Source organism: Aotus nancymaae, unplaced genomic scaffold (genome assembly GCF_030222135.1).
Source record: "Aotus nancymaae isolate 86718 unplaced genomic scaffold, 86718_ANA_hifiasm-v0.15.2.pri h1tg000117l, whole genome shotgun sequence".
Taxonomy (NCBI): Eukaryota; Metazoa; Chordata; class Mammalia; order Primates; family Aotidae; genus Aotus; species Aotus nancymaae.
Window position 1 is genome coordinate 267,146 of NW_026988532.1, and position 17,180 is coordinate 284,325.

Sequence of the window (17,180 nt, forward strand, 5' to 3'; positions counted from 1 at the left end):
TTAGGGCTGTTGGTTTCAGGCAGCAGAACCAACTCTGGTAAAAGGCAGTTTTCGGAATGTGTCGGGTAGCTTTTAGACTTTAAGAGAAGGCTGGAGAACTAGGCTTAAAAGGTGAACAGGACCCAAGTGGGAAAATGGGAACCACACGAGGCATTTCAAACAGAGAATTTAATACAAGGAATTCGTTTCAAAAAAGACTAGAAAGTAAAAAGTCAACACAGAAGAAACCAGAATATGTTGGAGAAAACAGCTAGTACCTTTAAGGCTCGGGGGACGGAAGGGGCTAAAGTGGAGTTAGCAGAACCTGGGAGCGCTGAGGAGGAGCCACGTGCTGGTGCTCTGACCTCTAACGGGGATGCCACAAGCTGGTGTTTGGATTTGGGGGTTGAAGAGGGGAGACCATGAGGACTCCAGCCTCAGAGGTGAGTGTGGCAGGATGGTGGCATGAGAGCCAAAGTAAGCTGGGGCTTCTGGCTGCTCCTGTTTTCTGCTGCTGAAGCGATGCTGCCAGGAGCACAGGAAGTTGTTCCTTCCTCCTCTCAGGTTGCACTTCAGTGCCTCCCATTTTTACAACCAATAGGAAGCCAGATAGAAAGGTAGTCTGGGAAATGTAGGAAGTATATGGACTCCAGCCCCAGTGTCACAGAGCATAAGAGAGTTGGCTTGGAGCTGAGAGCTGACTAGCATAACAGGGATCCAAGGCTGCAGGAAATACAGCCAAGGACACGGCGCAGAAACAGTCTGGTTCACTTTGCTGGCTGCTGCCACCCCTGGAACCGACCGTCATGAATGGATACCAAATGAGATCATTTCACTCAGCTGGTATATCAGGGATTGGTGAATCCTGAATGGGTTACAGATGTGGCCATCAATGGGCTAGGAAATTAGTCCCTTTAACCCTTGGAGCAGCCAAGCAAGGCCCGCGATGGTCAGAGCCCCCACTGGTTGCCCTGGCTGATTGGCTAAGGCTAGGTCCGTAACGCAGCTGACTGTGTAGCTCCCAGGAACACACACACGATGGTGGAGCTGCTCAAAAACAAAAGGGGGTTTGAAGACAAGAGCATCTTCCTCCTTCAAAAAAAGGAAATGTCCACGAAAGTTATTCTTTTAGTTTCATTTTTAACTTAAAAATATTTATATTTTAACTGATAAATAAAAATTATATATGGTGTACAACGTGTTTTGAAATATGTATACATTGTAGAATGGCTAAGTCAAGTTTTACTTACGTATTCACATATTTATCATTTTTTTGTGATGAGAAGACTTAAATTCTCCTTTCTAAATGACTTTCAAGTATATAATATATTGTTATTATGGTCACCATGTTGTACAATAGATCTCTGGGACGTATTCCTTTCTAACTGAAATTTTGTTTTCTTTGACCAATATCTCCCCAAAACCCCCTCTTTTAGTTTCTTAATCTGTTAAATGGAGTTAGGCATTCTTTTGTGTGTGTGTGTGTGTGTGTGTGTGTGTTTTGTTTTTTTCTTTTTTTTATTTATTTTTATTTTTCTGAGGCATTCTTAAGAGATGGTTTTGAGAATTTGAAATGATATGCAATTGTGACTTGTACAGAATAGGTGCTTAATAATAATTGCTTTTGCAGGGCATTGTACTACAAATTAAAACTATACATATGGCAAAAAAGCTTTAACTGTAGTTGAAAAATATTTGTCAAGTGGAGAATAATGCTCAAGGGAGAGTAAAGTCACCAAGAACGATTCTAGGTCTTCTGTGCACATTTGAGTACTTCAAGAACGCCTTTGTTTTGGGAGTGAGAAGAGTGTGCTCCCAGGATTCGAATCCTAGAAGTTGAGAGCTTGAACTTGAATGAGGTACTTCCAGTGCTTGGAGAAGTTTTCTTTTTAACCTCCTATGGTGCTTACAGTTATGCAGCCTGATGCTTTTAGGAGCTTGCTGTGACCTTTTCTCTCACGCAACACACTTTTCCCATAAGCTTTGTTGAGATGTATACACTTCATTGTTGAGGGTTCTGTGTTTCCGCATTATGGAAGATGTAATGCATGCCTTCTGCTTACTGCTCTTTTCTTCCTTTAGGTTATCCTCTTCACGCCCCTGAAGCCTACTTTCCTTATTTCAAAAAGCATAATGTGACTGCAGTCGTGAGGCTGAACAAAAAGATTTATGAGGCAAAACGCTTCACAGACGCTGGCTTCGAGCACTATGACCTCTTCTTCATAGATGGCAGCACACCCAGTGACAACATCGTGCGAAGGTTCCTGAACATCTGTGAGAACACCGAAGGGGCCATTGCCGTTCACTGCAAAGGTGTGTGCAAGGCCTCGGTGGTGGTGGCTGCGTTTATGGAAGGGGTGGGCCAAAAAAGAGCAAATAACAGAAAACGAAACCTATTTAGTGTCTTAGAAAACAGTGAGGTTTGTAATTTCAGCCAACTGGGACGCAAGCTCATTTTAGTAACCCCTTCATAAAGAAAGGATTGCTTGGGTGTGGACAGTTCATGGTGGTATAGCTTTCTTGATATGCCAGTTTTCCAGACCTTGCCTTTCCAGGCCCACGTGCCACAATGAGGGGAAATTACAGTAGCAGTGTCGTTAGGCTGTAGGTAGAATTGTCAAGAGGCAAGGGTTGTTAGTTTCCCTCTCTCTTTTGTTGTTTTCAGAATTGCTCATCTCTTCCCCATCCTCTTGCACTGTCATGGTTCTGTTTTATGACCCAGTTATCTGAACCCCATTCCAGCCTCTGCCTCTCCCGCCCCTACTAGTCTTTGACTTCATGGAGCAGAGTGTCTTCCATGCCTGTTGCTAGGAGCAATTGGCTAGCTTACTGATTGGCTAGCTTACTTGATGCTGATGTGATGCTGCCTCTTGGAATAAACGTAAAGACTTGGTTTTGCAAATCTCTGATCTCTAGGGGTGGATACTTTGGGGCAGGAGTTCAGAGTATAGAAGGTTTAGGATTGCCAGATATAGCAAATAAAAATATAGGCTGCCTCATTAAATTTGGATGTTAGATAAACAATGAATACTTTTTTAATACGTATGTCGCACATATTGCAGGGAATGTGCATTCTGTATTTTATCTGGCAACCCCATGTCAGCTACTTAGAAAATATGACATGCCATTTGCTCTAAGCTTAGTTGTTAGACTTCGAGGAGGCTCAAACTCCATTCTATTCCAGATCTTTCAGTATGGATAATACTGAAAGTATTCCAGGTATTTTACTGGGTCTTTGATTGCGGTGAGGAGAAATCACTTGGGCCGCCCCGGGCTGGAGCCTCGAATTCCTCACACGCGGTTTCTCCTAGTGCCGCTGGGTGGTGCTGAACTCGTGGTTTTGGGTCTAGACCCGGTTTCCCTCTCGTTTTATGCTAATCATCTAGTAGGTGTTGGGGAGGGTGCTGTTCTTTTCATGTGCCTAGTGCTTCTGTAACTGACTTATTCAGACGAGTATGGCTTTGGTTCTGACAGAAATTAAAATGCCGTTTTGTAGGCCCTTGTTTCTATGTTTAAGATTTGAGTAGGTGGAGGTACTTTGCGAACATGTGAGCAAAAATGGGAAGCCGCAGTTTCCCAGAGACCCGGAGAGATGGAAATGAGCAGCACGTGGCCCGCCCCCCATGCCAGGCTCCGTCCTCCTGGGTGGACTGAGCTCTCGCTCCCTGCCTTCCCCGTTTCTTAGCAGGATGGGCCCTGGCTTTGTGGGACATCTTCTTGTCTCTGGCGTGGGGTCTGTTAGGAAGGTGTCACTTGCTGGCTCATTTGTGGGTGATGCTTTCAGGCCACAGTGGGGTGGCATTGAGTTGGCTTTTTCCCATGCGATTCATTTGCACTGTTTGCTTTTCCATTGCATTTTGTTCAAAATTGCTGAGGTGCAAGAAAAAGCCCGCATATCACGTATTTTAAACAGCAGTAGAACTTGAGAGCTAATGGGAACGTTTATATCAACGTTAGTAGGAGATAATCCTATCTTCTCTTTCAAAGTTTAGTTTTGTGTCATAAAAATCATATATTTTTTTTTCTGAGATTAATTGGCCTTATTTCCTAATTCAGGTAGTTTTACGATTACTATGTCATAGAGTTTATCTGTGGATTAGCCATCCGTATCTTGGATTGACAAATTCAAGGAGAACTGCAAAGCTTTCATTAAAACTCAGTGTGTTTCTTGATAGTATTTCTTACCTGAGAGACATTGTGCAAATAAAACTCTATGGTGCTAAGCACTCTTGTTACAGATATTTTCTCTATATCCTTGACCTGTGAAAGTTTACCTTTTAAAAAATATATGTATTTATTTTATATTGCAATTTTTTTTTTTTTTTGAGAGTCTTGCTCTGTCACCCAGGCTGGAGTACAGTGGTGTGATCTTGGCTCACTGCAGCCTCTATCTCCCAGGTTTAATCAATTCTCCCGCCTCAGTCTCCCAAGTATCTGGGATCAGGTGCCCGCCACCACGCCCGGCTGATTTTTTATATTTTTAGTAGAGATGGGGTTTTGCCATATTGGCCAGGCTGGTCTCGAACTCCTGACCTCAGGTGATCCGCCCGCCTCAGCCTCCTAAAGTGCGGGGATTACAGGTGTGAGCCACCATGCCTGGCCTATATTACAGATGTTTTTATATTAAATTGGAACCTTTAACACTGAAGTCAGTTCTTATATAGGACGGTCACATTTATATGTGGTGATGTCTTTTCGAGAGTGTTATTTTATTTTCTTCCACTTGCTCACACATATAGGATTCTTGCGTAAGAATTACAGTTTAGTTACAGCTGTATTGCTTTTCACAGCATACGTATCTACTTTAGGCTTGTTAATTATTTTGACATCTGACCTAATTAAGTCAGCTTGATTTCTCTGGGAATTCAAGCAGCACTCAGTATTTTAATGGAACTAAAAGAAGGAGGGAAAGAGAATCTTATCCTATGTCAAATGAACTTTGGTAGCGACTGAAAAGAGAAGGAGTATGTCATGCCTCAACATAAAGTATTTTATACAGAGATAAACTAGAAACCAATTTGCTGGGGATTACAACATTTCAGTATCTGCATTTCACTCTGGTTGATAAAAGAGATGCCTATGAATTCTTGAAATTCTCTACCACAAATAATAAACTAAAATACAGCACGTTGTTATATTCCAGTATGTGATTATTGATGTTCTATAGGGCTTTCAGAAAATGCCTGGAACTGTAAAGCAATTGGTGCTTGACTTGGTATAAATAGAACACTTTTCAACATCTTGTCATGCTGTGCCAGGGAGCCCTTTAATTACAAATGCTTTAAAAATTTTCTTAAAGTTTTTATAGAAACTTAGTGAAATGTTCCTATTCTGTTCAGTTGTGGTAAGAGCTCCTAACTATTGAGTGCTAAGTACTTTCTTTTTATAGATCAAAATTATAGACTCTTTTTTAAAAGGGGGAAGCTGCTTTAGTTTCAGAGAAATTTGAAAATTTCCTGCACCTCCTTTTTGGTTGTGAGTGTGACTAGGAGCCTAAGTGAGGGAGCCAGACAGGTCTTTGCACAGAGGGGAGCAGTGAGAGAGAGTGTTGTCTCCGTAAGGAAGGAAGGCCCTTTTCTCTCTGGAGAGACACCCAAATTGGTGACTTAAAGGAAGAACTCTGGAAACCCACTAGGCCCTGGCTTCTGCTCCAGGATGTCACCTGTGTTTTATCTATACGGTTGCCTGTAGTCTTGCCAGGCGTGTAGGGAATTAATAGCGATAGGCACTGGGTGAAAGAGAAGGCATATTATTCATAACTCTTAATGGTAAAGGAAGAGCCCCACTCAGACCATAATTAAACCTCACTCTTTTAAAGATTGTTAATCTTTGATCTGGGGCAAGAGTTCCTTCAGATGAAAACAAAACACACACACACACACCCCTCATCTAATAAAACAGAGTATGAATACTTCTTAAAAAGAAAGGGTTAACGGGAAGGAACTGTCAAGCATCTGTAGACATGAGCTTGCTTGTCATTTAATTTGCATTTTCAATATGTATTTTCAGTCCAAGCAGTATTGTCCCCAAGGGGGAAAAATTGTTTTTTTGGGGATGGAAAACTTTTTTTTGTATAAAGCACAGATTTTCATAAACAGATATGCAGTATGTCTGTGACAGTGAAATTTCATGGGGGCTGATTAGGAAAAAAAAATCTAAAGAGACTCCTGAAAGGAACAATCACATAAAAAAGGTTGAGGAACACTGATTTAAAGATATACCTTTTTCACATATTAACATTTCTGAAATTAGAATGGGATTTTAAAATGGATAGCATGTCATAGTTTAATTTTTTCTTTCTTGATAGAACTTAGATACTACAGGATGGTAGTCTTAGATTTGCTGAAATACCCTGTGCTCCCAAGTACTGTGAGATAAGAGAGGACTACTTTTATTGTTTGACCAGAGAAAGCTGACAGAAGGATCCCTCAAAAGCAGAAGATTCTCGAACATGTAAAAACTGAAGCTATCAATGTCCCCTATTTTGTTTTCTTTTACACACACACACACACTCACACACGCACACATGCACACAATTTTTTTTCCTTGTTTCTTTTTCTAACTAAATGTTTTCATGGATGAAGTCAACATTGTACAGTTTTCTAGGTCAGAAATGTCAGTTACCTGTAACTTCCCCTGTGACCCGGTCCGAATGGATTTCTGATTCAGCTTTTCCTCCTTGTCGCAGTTGCTCACCCTCATCCCAACCCCCTTCAGCCATCCTTGCTTCCCTGCCCAGCCTTCCATCTTATCTCTCTTGCTTCCATCTCTGTCTTCTCCAGTCCAGCCAGTAATGCTGCTGCCAGACCCATTTGCTTTTATCACATCACTTTCTTGCCCCCAAATCTATGGCAGCTTCATTTTGCCCTTTCCATTGTTTAAAGAAAAATAGAGTTTTACATGAGAGCAGTTATGTCTATTAGCTGTTGATAATATCATCACATTTGAATGCAGAGCAGTTTCTGGGCAAGGTTTGAACTTTTTTTTGTGTGGGAGCATTTGCTAGACTTTATATTTCTTATTCTGTTTCCCTCTTTTACAGCTGGTCTTGGAAGAACAGGGACATTGATAGCCTGTTATGTAATGAAACACTACAGGTTTACACATGGTGAAATAATTGCTTGGATTAGAATATGCCGGCCAGGCTCTATTATAGGACCCCAACAGCACTTCCTGGAAGAGTAAGTATATTGTCCCCATTACCACATTACATCCTGTTCCTGATCCTTTCCACCTCTTGTTCTCCTGGTTGTGGACCACATCAGCCTGTGGTTATAAAATGGCTGCATTATTAAGAGAAATGTGTGCCTCTAATAGAATATTGTTGATTTGACAGCTAATGCATTCTAACTTTGTACCTTTTATATCTCTTAGATCAGGTGAGAGTGAGAAGAAAATCACAGAGCCATCTCTGCCTACCCTTTTTCTGTCATTTTCTACGTGTGATCTGGCTACAGTGCAATTTTCTTATGTCATCCCACTTGGCACTTTTCATTCTTTTCTTTTGTTTGCATGTCTTAAAGTATAATGGAAAAAAAAAACACAATTAAGGTCACTCAGTGATTTTGGTAAGACTGCTGCTCTCCTGACAACTAACTAAACTGCTAATGTAGGTACAACTTATGAATATACCCAAGAAGTTACCAGAGAAGAAAAAGGGAGGAGAACTGGGTTTTAGTTCTGGCTCTGCCACTAACTAGCTTTATGACCATTATTTAGAATAATTATTCATTCATTCATTTATTCACATACCTATTCATTAGCTTTTTGTCCAGCCTCAGCTCAAGAGATGGAGAGATTTAACCTGTAGGACACAATCCTCTCTTCTTAGAATGTTAGAACTTACCTCAATGTACTCATTAATAAAATGAGATGAAATTAGTAATGGTTGATCTAGGTCCAGCTCTAAAATATCCAGTAGTGATATCTTTTACGGAAACTTCATCTTTTTCTTTTTATGCTGGGTTCACTCTTTATTTTATATTAACTTTAATTTTTTTATTTTTTGTAGAGACGAGGGTCTCACTATGTTGCCCAGGCTGGTTTTGAACTCCTGGGCTCAAGCAATCCTCCTACCTCGAGTTCCCAAAGTGTGGGAATTACAAGTGTGAGCCACTATGCCCAGCCCATGGCTCTCTTTTGAATAGCATTCTTTTTCATGTAATTATTCCTTTCCAATTTAAATAATCATGATCATGTGTGAATTCATTTAAGAAATGATAATGAATTTCACAGAAAGATGCCATAAGTAAACTCTTAGCATCTGAAATGATTAAGAGGATTTGAGCCTGCTGAGGAATTATTTAGTTGCCAATCCTATAGGTAATAACTGATTAAGAAAAGAAGTGCTAAAAAATGAGCAGTTATACTTTAGCTTGAAAGAATGATACAGAGGTATAATGAATGCATTAGAAAAAATATGCAAAAACAGAATCATTAAAAAGACAGGGATTTCTCTGTTTTTACCTATGAGGTACAAATAATTCTATTATTTTGGAGCTTAGTTCTTGATTAAATTCTCAGCCATAGTCTTCCTCTATTTCTCTGTTTTGCATTTTATGTGCCTGTAGCCTGGATCTTTGTACCATGTATCTGCCAGGTTCTCGTTATACTAATTATTAAAGTTGAATAAATGGTCTTAGGTTAAAAAAACCAAATACTACTAAGCCTAGTTTTTTAAGCCATTTAATCAATCTCTTAAAATTACTGCCTGTCAGGCACTTTAGGCTGAAGAAAGGCTTTTAAATTTGTAGATACTTAAGCTGTATATTAAGAACTCTCAAAACTCAAGAAAACAACTTAATATCAAATAGGTAAATGATTTGAACAGAAACTCTTCCACAATGATATACAGATGGTGAATATTCCTCATGGTCATAAACACTGAGTTCCTAAACAAACATTGCATATCAAATCCAGCTATATAAAAAAGATAGTACATCATCACCATCATGGCTCAATATTAGAAAATCGGTATAATTCACCACCACATTAACACAAAAAGGAGAAAAATTATATGATTATCTCAATGTATACAAAATTTGAAAAAGTTTAGTACCCATTTTTAATAGAAACTTTCAATAAACTAGAAATAGCAGAAAATTTCCTCATTCAGATAAAAATAATCTATGAAAACTCTACAGCTAAAATTATATTTAATGGTGATGCTTTTCCTGTAAGATCAGGAACAAAACAAGGGTGTCTACTCTCACTACTTCTAATATACTGGAAATCTTAACCAGTGCAATAAAAAAAATAAAGGAAACTTAGAACTAAAAAGTGAAATTAGTAAGGTTGCAGGATACAGTCAATGTTTAAAAATTTCTAGCAAAATTTAAAAAATCTGCTAATTAAAAGACATGCAGTATATATATGACAAAAGACTTTACACATATATTAAAAACTATAAATAAACAATTTTAAAAACTAATTTTTTAAATAGGCAAAAGACTTGGCCAGATATCTCATAAAAGATAATATATGTATATGAAAAGATGTCCAACATCATTACTTTGAAATTAACAAATATATCTTAAGCAGTACACAGAAAACATTACCTATAACTGAGTTGAAATTGTAAAATTCTCTTCATGTAAGACACTATGAAGAGAATGAAGATGAAAAGCACAAGAGTAGCAGAATATTTGCATCGCATATAATGGGCATTGTACTTGTATCCAGAATACTTAGACTCCTGCAAATCAACAACAGAAAGACGAACAATCTGATAAAAAATGTGTAAGAAACACGAAAAGGTAGAAGAGAATGTACAAATGGCCAATAAACATATGAAAAGCGATTCAGCCTCATTAGCTATTTCATAGTTTTTGGTACACCTATCTTTTAGAGATATACCTGTGAATGGAATAATTGGGTATACGTTCATTCAGCATTAGAATTATTAAACAGTTTTCCAAAGTAGATATGCCTGTTTATGTCCTCATCAGCAATGGTTTGTCAGCCTTTTAAACTTAAGCCATTAGATGTTTTTAAGTGGTAACTTGCTTTATAGTTTTAATTTGCTTTTTCTTGATGACTAATGTTGATCTTCGTATATTCTAGATACTAGTCCTTTGATAAGTGTTTTTCAAGTTTTTTTTTCAATCTATAACTTGTCTTTTCATCCTCTTAATAGGGTCTTTTACAGAATAAAAGTTTTAAAGTTTGATGAAATCCCTTTTATCACTTTTCTCTTCTTGATATTGTCTAAGACTCTTTGTTTAGCCCTGGACTCAATGATTTCTCATATTTTTTTCTGAAAAGTTCATAGTTTTACATTCACATTTAAGTCTACGATGGATTTTGAGGTTTTTTTGTTTATTTCATAAGGTGTGAGACTTAGGTCAAGTTTCTTTTTTTTTGGCCTATGGATGTCCAGTTTCTTCAGTACCATTTTTGCTGAAAAGTCAATTTCTCCACTGAATTATTTCTATAGCAGCATCAGAAATCATTTGGTTATGTTTGTGTTGATCGATTTTTTTGTTCTCTATTCTGTTCCATTGATCTGTGTGTCTCTCCTTCCTTCAATACTGCACTCTCTTGATTACTGAACCTATATGGTGAGCCTTAACATTGGAAGAGTGATTCCTTCTGCTTTCTCTTTCTTTAACAAAATATTCTTAGCAATTCCACTTTCTTTTCCTTTTCATATAAATTTTAGAATAAGCCTGTCTATATCTACAGATAATGTTGCTGGGATTTTGATAGGAAGTATGTTAATTCTCTAATATCAATTTGAGGAGAATTGAAATCTTTACTATTGTTGAGTCTTCTAATCCATAACCGTAATGTGTCTTTTCATTTATTTAGACCTTCTTTGATTTCTTTCATCAGCATTGTGTGGTTTTCTGGATGCAAGTCCTTTTTTTTTTTTGTTAGATTTACACCTAAGTAGTTTTTTTTTTTTAAAGCAATTATAAATGGTATTTATATTTTTACTTTTGATGTCCACATGTTCATTGCTAGTATGTAGCAATACAATGGGTTTTTCTATGTTTATTTTGTTTCCTGAAACCTAGGAGTTTTGTGTGCATGTATGTGTACGTACGTGCAAATTCTTGGGGATTGCTTTTTCATCCACAAATAGGACATTTTTATTTTCTTTCTAATATGTATACCTTATATTTCCTTTTCTTCCCTTGTTGGACAGGCTAAAACTTCCAGCACTGTGATAAGTAAGAGTGGTAAGTGCAGACATCCTTGTCGTGCTCCCAATCTTGAGAGGAAAGCATCTAGGTATTCACCTGGATTAAGTATGTTAATTGAGGTTTTCTATAGATGTTCCTTTTCAACTTGAGGCGGTTCCCCTCTATTTCTATGTTTCTGAGAGTTTTTATCATGAATGGGTGTTGAGTCTTGTCAAATACTTCTTCTGCATTGATTGATATAATCATATGATTTTCTTCTTTACACTGTTATTATGTTAGATTACATCAACTGTTTTTTGTATATCAAAGGAGGCTTATGTCCCTGGAATAAACCTCACTTGGTCGTGGTGTGTAATTCTTTTTATATGTTGCTGAATTCTGTGTGTGAAAAATTTTTGTGTCCATATTCATAAGTAACATTGGTTTGTAGTTTTCTTTTTTTGTACTGTTTTTGTCTGGGTTTTGTGTCAGGAATTGGGAATCGTTCTCTATTCTGTTTGTTGGAAGAAATTGTGAAAACTGGTGTGAATTCTTAAAATGCTTGATAGAATTCTCCAGTGAAATTATCTGAACCTGAGTATTTCTTTTTTGGGAGTTTTTAAATTATAAATTCAATTTCCTTAATAGATATAAGGCAATTCAAATAATCCATTTCATATTGGGTGAGTTATGGTAGTTTGTTTTTTGAGGAATTAGTCCATTTCATCTAAATTGTCAAATTTACATTTGTAGAGTTTTTTTTTATTATTATTCCTTTACGTTTGCAGGGTCTGTAGTGATTTTCTTGGCTTCATTTCTGATGTTAGTAATTTGTGTATTTTTTTCCCCTTTGTCAGTCTCTCAAGAAGTTTGACAATTTTATTGATCTTTTCAAAGACTCAGCTCTTTGTTTCATTGATTTTTCTCCTTATATTTTTGTTTGCTTTTAATTTCATTGATTCATGTTTTTGTATTTATTATTTCCTTCTGCTTGCTCTGGGTTTATTTTGCTCTTCTCTTTGTAGGATCTCGAAGTGGGAGCTTAGATTATTGATTTGAGACTTTAATTCTTTTCTGAGGTATACATTTAGTGCTACACATTTCTCTCTTAGCTTTGTCCCACAAATTTTGATATGTTTTATTTTCATTTTCATTCAGTTTCAATGTGTTTTTTTATTTCCCTGAGACAGCTTTTTGATCTATGGATTATTTTGAAGTGTGTTGTTTAGTTTCCAAGCGTTTGGAGACTAACACTTATCTTACTTATCTTTCTGTTACTTGATTTTTAATTTGATTCCATTGTGATCAGATAACATACTCTGCATGAATTCAATTCTTTTAAATATGTTGAGGTTGTTTTATGTCCTACAATATGTTCTATCTTGGCATATGTTCCATGGTTACTTGAAAAGAATGTATATTCTACTGTTGTTGGATGGAGTGTTATATAAATATACCAGTTTGATTCTCTTGGTAGATGGTTGTTGAATCATTGAATCCTTGCTGATTGTCTTTCTAGTTGTTCCTTCAATCAGAGACGTTTTGCAGGCTTCGACTGTAATTGTGAATTTGTCTATTTTTCCTTTTGATTCTATCAGTCTTTGCTACATGTACTTGCAGCTCTGTAACTTATTATATGTTTAGGATTGCTGTTTTTTCTTGATGGATTAACTCTTTTATCATTATATTATGTACCTTTCTATCTCTAAAGTTTTACAGTTCTCTGATACTAATATAGCCACTCCTGGTTTTCCTTGATTAATGTTTGCATGCTATTTCTTTTTATATCCTTTGATTTTCAACTTGCCTAGGTTATTTTCTTTGATGTGAGTTTTTTATAGACAATATATAGTTGAGGCATGGTTTTAAATCCACTCAGTCAATTTCTGCTTTTAGCTGTTATATTTAGACCATTACATTTAATGTAATTATTGGTATGTTGGGGCTTAATTGTCATTTTATTTTTTTGTATTCTGTTTATTCTCTCTGTTTTTGTTTCTATTTTCTTTTTTTCTGTTTTCCTGTGTATTGAATATTTTTTTAGGACTCCATTTTATCTACAGTGGTTTTGAGCATATCTCTTTGCGTTTGTGTGTGTATTTTTTTTAAATATATAACTAAAAATTTATCACAGTTTAAAATGTCATTTTACCAGTTTGAGTGAGATATAAAAATGCTACCTTTCTTTATGTCCCTTTACTTCCTTCATTTATAATTGTCTTATTTTATCAATAAATAGAACCACCGCAGACAGTGTTAAAATGTTTCCTCAACTGTCAAACATCGTTTAGACACTTAAGAAGAAAGAGTGTATCGTATTGACCCATATTATTGGTTATGGGGATCTTCCTTCCTTCCTAGTGTCTACGATTCCTTCTCTTGTTATTTCCTTTCTGTTCTGAGGACTTCCTTTAGTGATTCTTTCAGAGTAGATTTGCTGGCAACAAATCCTTTTCATTTTCTTTCATCTGAGAATGTTTTGCTTTCTCTTTCACGTTTGAAAGATATTTTCACCGGATTCTGGCCCCTATGGGTTGACAGTTTTTTTCTTTCATCATTTGATAATTGTGCCACTTTCTTCTGTCCTCCATGATTTCTCATGAGAATCTGCTGCCATTTGAAATGTCCTGCTCCCATAAGTATGGCGTCATTTCTTTCTCATTGCTTTCAATATTTTTTTCTCAGTATTTTGGCAGTGCTTCTAGGTGTGGATTTCATTGGAATTACCCTTTATGAGGTTTACTCAGCTTCTTGAATGTTTAGGTTTGTGTCTTGTCAAATTTGAAGGTTTTCAGCTATTATTTATTAAGTGCTTTCTCAGCCTTGTCCTCGTTCTCCTCTCCTTCTGGAACTCTGTTGACATGGGTGTTCATTTTTTGTTATAGTCCCACAGCTCTCTGGGACTCTCTTCATCATTTTAATTTTAGTTTATTTTCTCTTAGTTGTTCAGATTGGGTAGTTTCTATTATTCTATCTTCCACTTCACAAATTCTCTCTTCTCTCCATTCTGCCATTTAACCTACTCACTGAATTTTACATTTTGGTTATTTACTATTCTAAACTTTCTATTTGGTTCTTCTTTATTTCTTTGCTGAAACTTCCTATTTTGTCAGTTGTTTCATGTGTCTTTGTAATTGTTTGTTAAGCCATTCTTATCATGGCTGCTTTTAAATCTTTGTCAAATTATTTTAACATCTCTTATCTTGGTGTTGGCATTTAGCAATCATCTCTTTTCATTCAGTCAATGTCAATGTCAAAAAATGTCAACCTGGACATTTTCCTAGTGTGTTGTGCGACCCTGGATCTTACTTAAACCTTCTGTTGTATCTGGCTTCTTACACTGCTCCAGAAGGGGAAGGTGGTGGCAGTTGGGTTGGGGGGCAGGAGGGTGCCATGTTGCTGCTACCAGGTGGAGGCAGAAATCTGGATTCTGCACTCAGCCTCTGTTGATGTCCAAGGTTAAGGAGGTTCTTGTTGCTGGTGGATGGAAGTGGGAGTTCTGGCTTCCCCATCTGGTCTGCACTGACACTGTGATAGGGGTCACCTTACTGAAGGGTGTTGGTGAAAGTCTTCTCTCTCCACTAGGCCCCCTGTGACACCACTCCAGCTGATAGGAGAGGGTTGCTGGTCACTGCTGGTTGAGGTGGACTTCCAGGTTCCATCCACCATAATACCTTAGTGACGATTAGGGCCGAAACTGGGGGATCTCATTACCTGACTCCCAACTTAGCCTTCTTTGACACTTCTCTGATGAGTGACTGATGAAGGATATAGGGGTGCCTGCCTACACGGCCTGGCAGGGTGGAAATCTAGCATCCTCTCTGTCCTTGCTGGCTGGCAGGGTTAGGGCCACAGTCTTTTTTCTGTGGGATTTGGCTGGAGACAGTTGTTGTTGAAACATTTTCTGTCTTACTAGGATAACCTTTTCTTGTTCCTTTGACTAGAGAGAGCAGGCTTTTATTGAAGCTTTAAAAAAATCAGCTCTGGCTGGGTGTGTTGGCTCACGCCTGTAATCCGAGCACTTTAAGAGGCTGACGCTGGTGGATCACACGAGGTCAAGAGTTCTAGACCAGCCTGGCCAACATGGTAAAACCTCGTCTCTGCTAAAAGTACAAAAATTAGCTGGGCATCGTATCATGTGCCTGTAATCCCAGCTACTTCGGAGGCTGAGGCAATTAATTGAACCCAGGAGGCGGAGGTTGCAGTGAGCCGAGATCGCCCCACCATGCTCCAGCCTAGGCGACAGAGTAAGACTCCGTCTCAAAAAAAAAACCAAAAAAACAAAAAAAAAACCCCACACAACCCTCCCCCACCCACAGGTCAGCTTTGTTGGAATTTTTGGATTATTATCTTCTTCACCCCTAAGACTGGGCAATATAAGGCAAAAAGAAAACCCAGGGAGCTCACTACCACTTCGTTACTTAGGTCTCAAGGTTCCAACAAATCTGCCTTTTTGCTTTCTGTTTTTCAGGGTCTTGTTATATTTCTGTTAAAAAAAAATGTATATATATATATATGATTTTAAATTTTACTTATTGGGAAGAATACTCCAAATTAGAAAGTGTGATGAATAAGGGAGTATAGAGGAGTTGTGTGACTTAAGTGTTATTTAAGGAAGCTTGGGTTGCAACAATGTGTAAGATGAATTGGGTGGTTGGAGATTGGAATCAGAGAGGCTAAAAAGGAGACTATTATCATCCATCTCAGGGAGACAGGGACTTAACAAAAGAGGATAGAAGTTGGACTGCAGAGTTAGAGATGGGTACCAGGGACATTTCAAGAAAAAAAATACAAGGCTTTGAAGACTAATGATCAGAGAGACGTAGAGTATGAAGTCAATGATGACGCAAAAGCATGAATAAGTAACGTGTTCATTAAGCAAGAAATAAGAGGGTAAAATCATTCTCTGTTAGGTTTTCACCTGTCAAAAATGACTGAACAAGTTAAAGTGATTGTATTCTTTTGAAGGTGAAAAGTTAATCAGTGCCTTTTAGATAATGTTAATTCCAGATCTCTGACTGTAGAAAGGCTGGTTTGTCATATCCTCCTAGTCCTTGAGGACCAAAATATGTCCAGGTGTTTGACTGCCGTGTCTTAAACAAGCAGTCCTCCTATTCACTGGCGGTAAGAGAGATGTTTATTAGCATCCTTTTGAGTTGTTGATGAATTTACGTATTGCCCGACCTCTCCTTTGTTACAGTCTGAAATTTTATATTTAAACTTTTAAAGGATTTAAATAAAGCTCTCTATTTGCAAAACAACCAGCAGGTGTTTTCTGTTTAAAGCTGAAGTTCTTAAACCAAAAATACCATTTTGAACCCCAGATGTGTCTTCTATCAAACATATTCAAGGTTCTTAAAATGATGCAAAATTACATCTTTTTGTTATCGAGCCAAGTCTGGACTCAACCTTCTCAGAGACAACCTTTAGAAGTATAAAGGTGGAGTCAGGCTGCTTTTACAATTTGGTTGATTCTATTTATTAAAGATTTACTGTGTGAATGTTCCCCTGACCTTGGGTATCATTATCTGTGAGGATCCCCTGACCTCGGGGATCATGTTCTGTTAAAGCCTTCGTTCATTATAAAGGGATCACTGAGGGACTAGTGTTGGGGTCCCATGGGGATTTTCCACTCACAGAGATCCTTTACTTATGGGGCCCAATATGCCATTGTTTTTATTTTACATTTCTTCCTGAGACACAGAGAACTCACATATAGCCTAAATCTGGCTCCTACAGGAAGTTTTGTCTCTGTAAAGCAGAACTTCCATTTTGAACAAGGTTATCTTTAAGAAGCACAATATTATGGTTGAACTCTTTTTCATTCTTAAATCCATAAATAAAAAATTCCCCTGTTCTACTTTATTACCATAGGTGTTTTTGTCAGCTTCTACTGAGTTGGATATTTGCAGCATTCTAACTTTGTTGCAAGCCTTTCATTGTCTTCAGTGACTCTCAAACATGAAAGTGCCTAGGAATCATTTGGGGATCTTGTTCAGTGCAGTTTCTGATTCGGCGAGTCTGAGGTGAGACCTGAGAATCAGCGTTTCTGATAGGCTCCCAGGTGATGCGATG

At 37.6% G+C, this 17,180-nt stretch overlaps 1 protein-coding gene across 4 annotated transcripts in view; it reads left to right on the forward strand.

Annotated features, from left to right (window-relative positions):
- The window catches only part of CDC14A (cell division cycle 14A), a 179,987-nt gene that overhangs the window by 108,851 nt on the left and 53,956 nt on the right, over positions 1-17,180 (forward strand). For all 4 annotated transcript variants that reach the window (XM_064371087.1, XM_012466467.2, XM_012466466.2 and 1 more), the window contains 2 exons: positions 2,062-2,292; positions 7,022-7,160. In XM_064371087.1, coding sequence (XP_064227157.1) covers positions 2,062-2,292; positions 7,022-7,160 — 370 coding nt within the window. The remainder of the gene's footprint in view (positions 1-2,061; positions 2,293-7,021; positions 7,161-17,180) is intronic.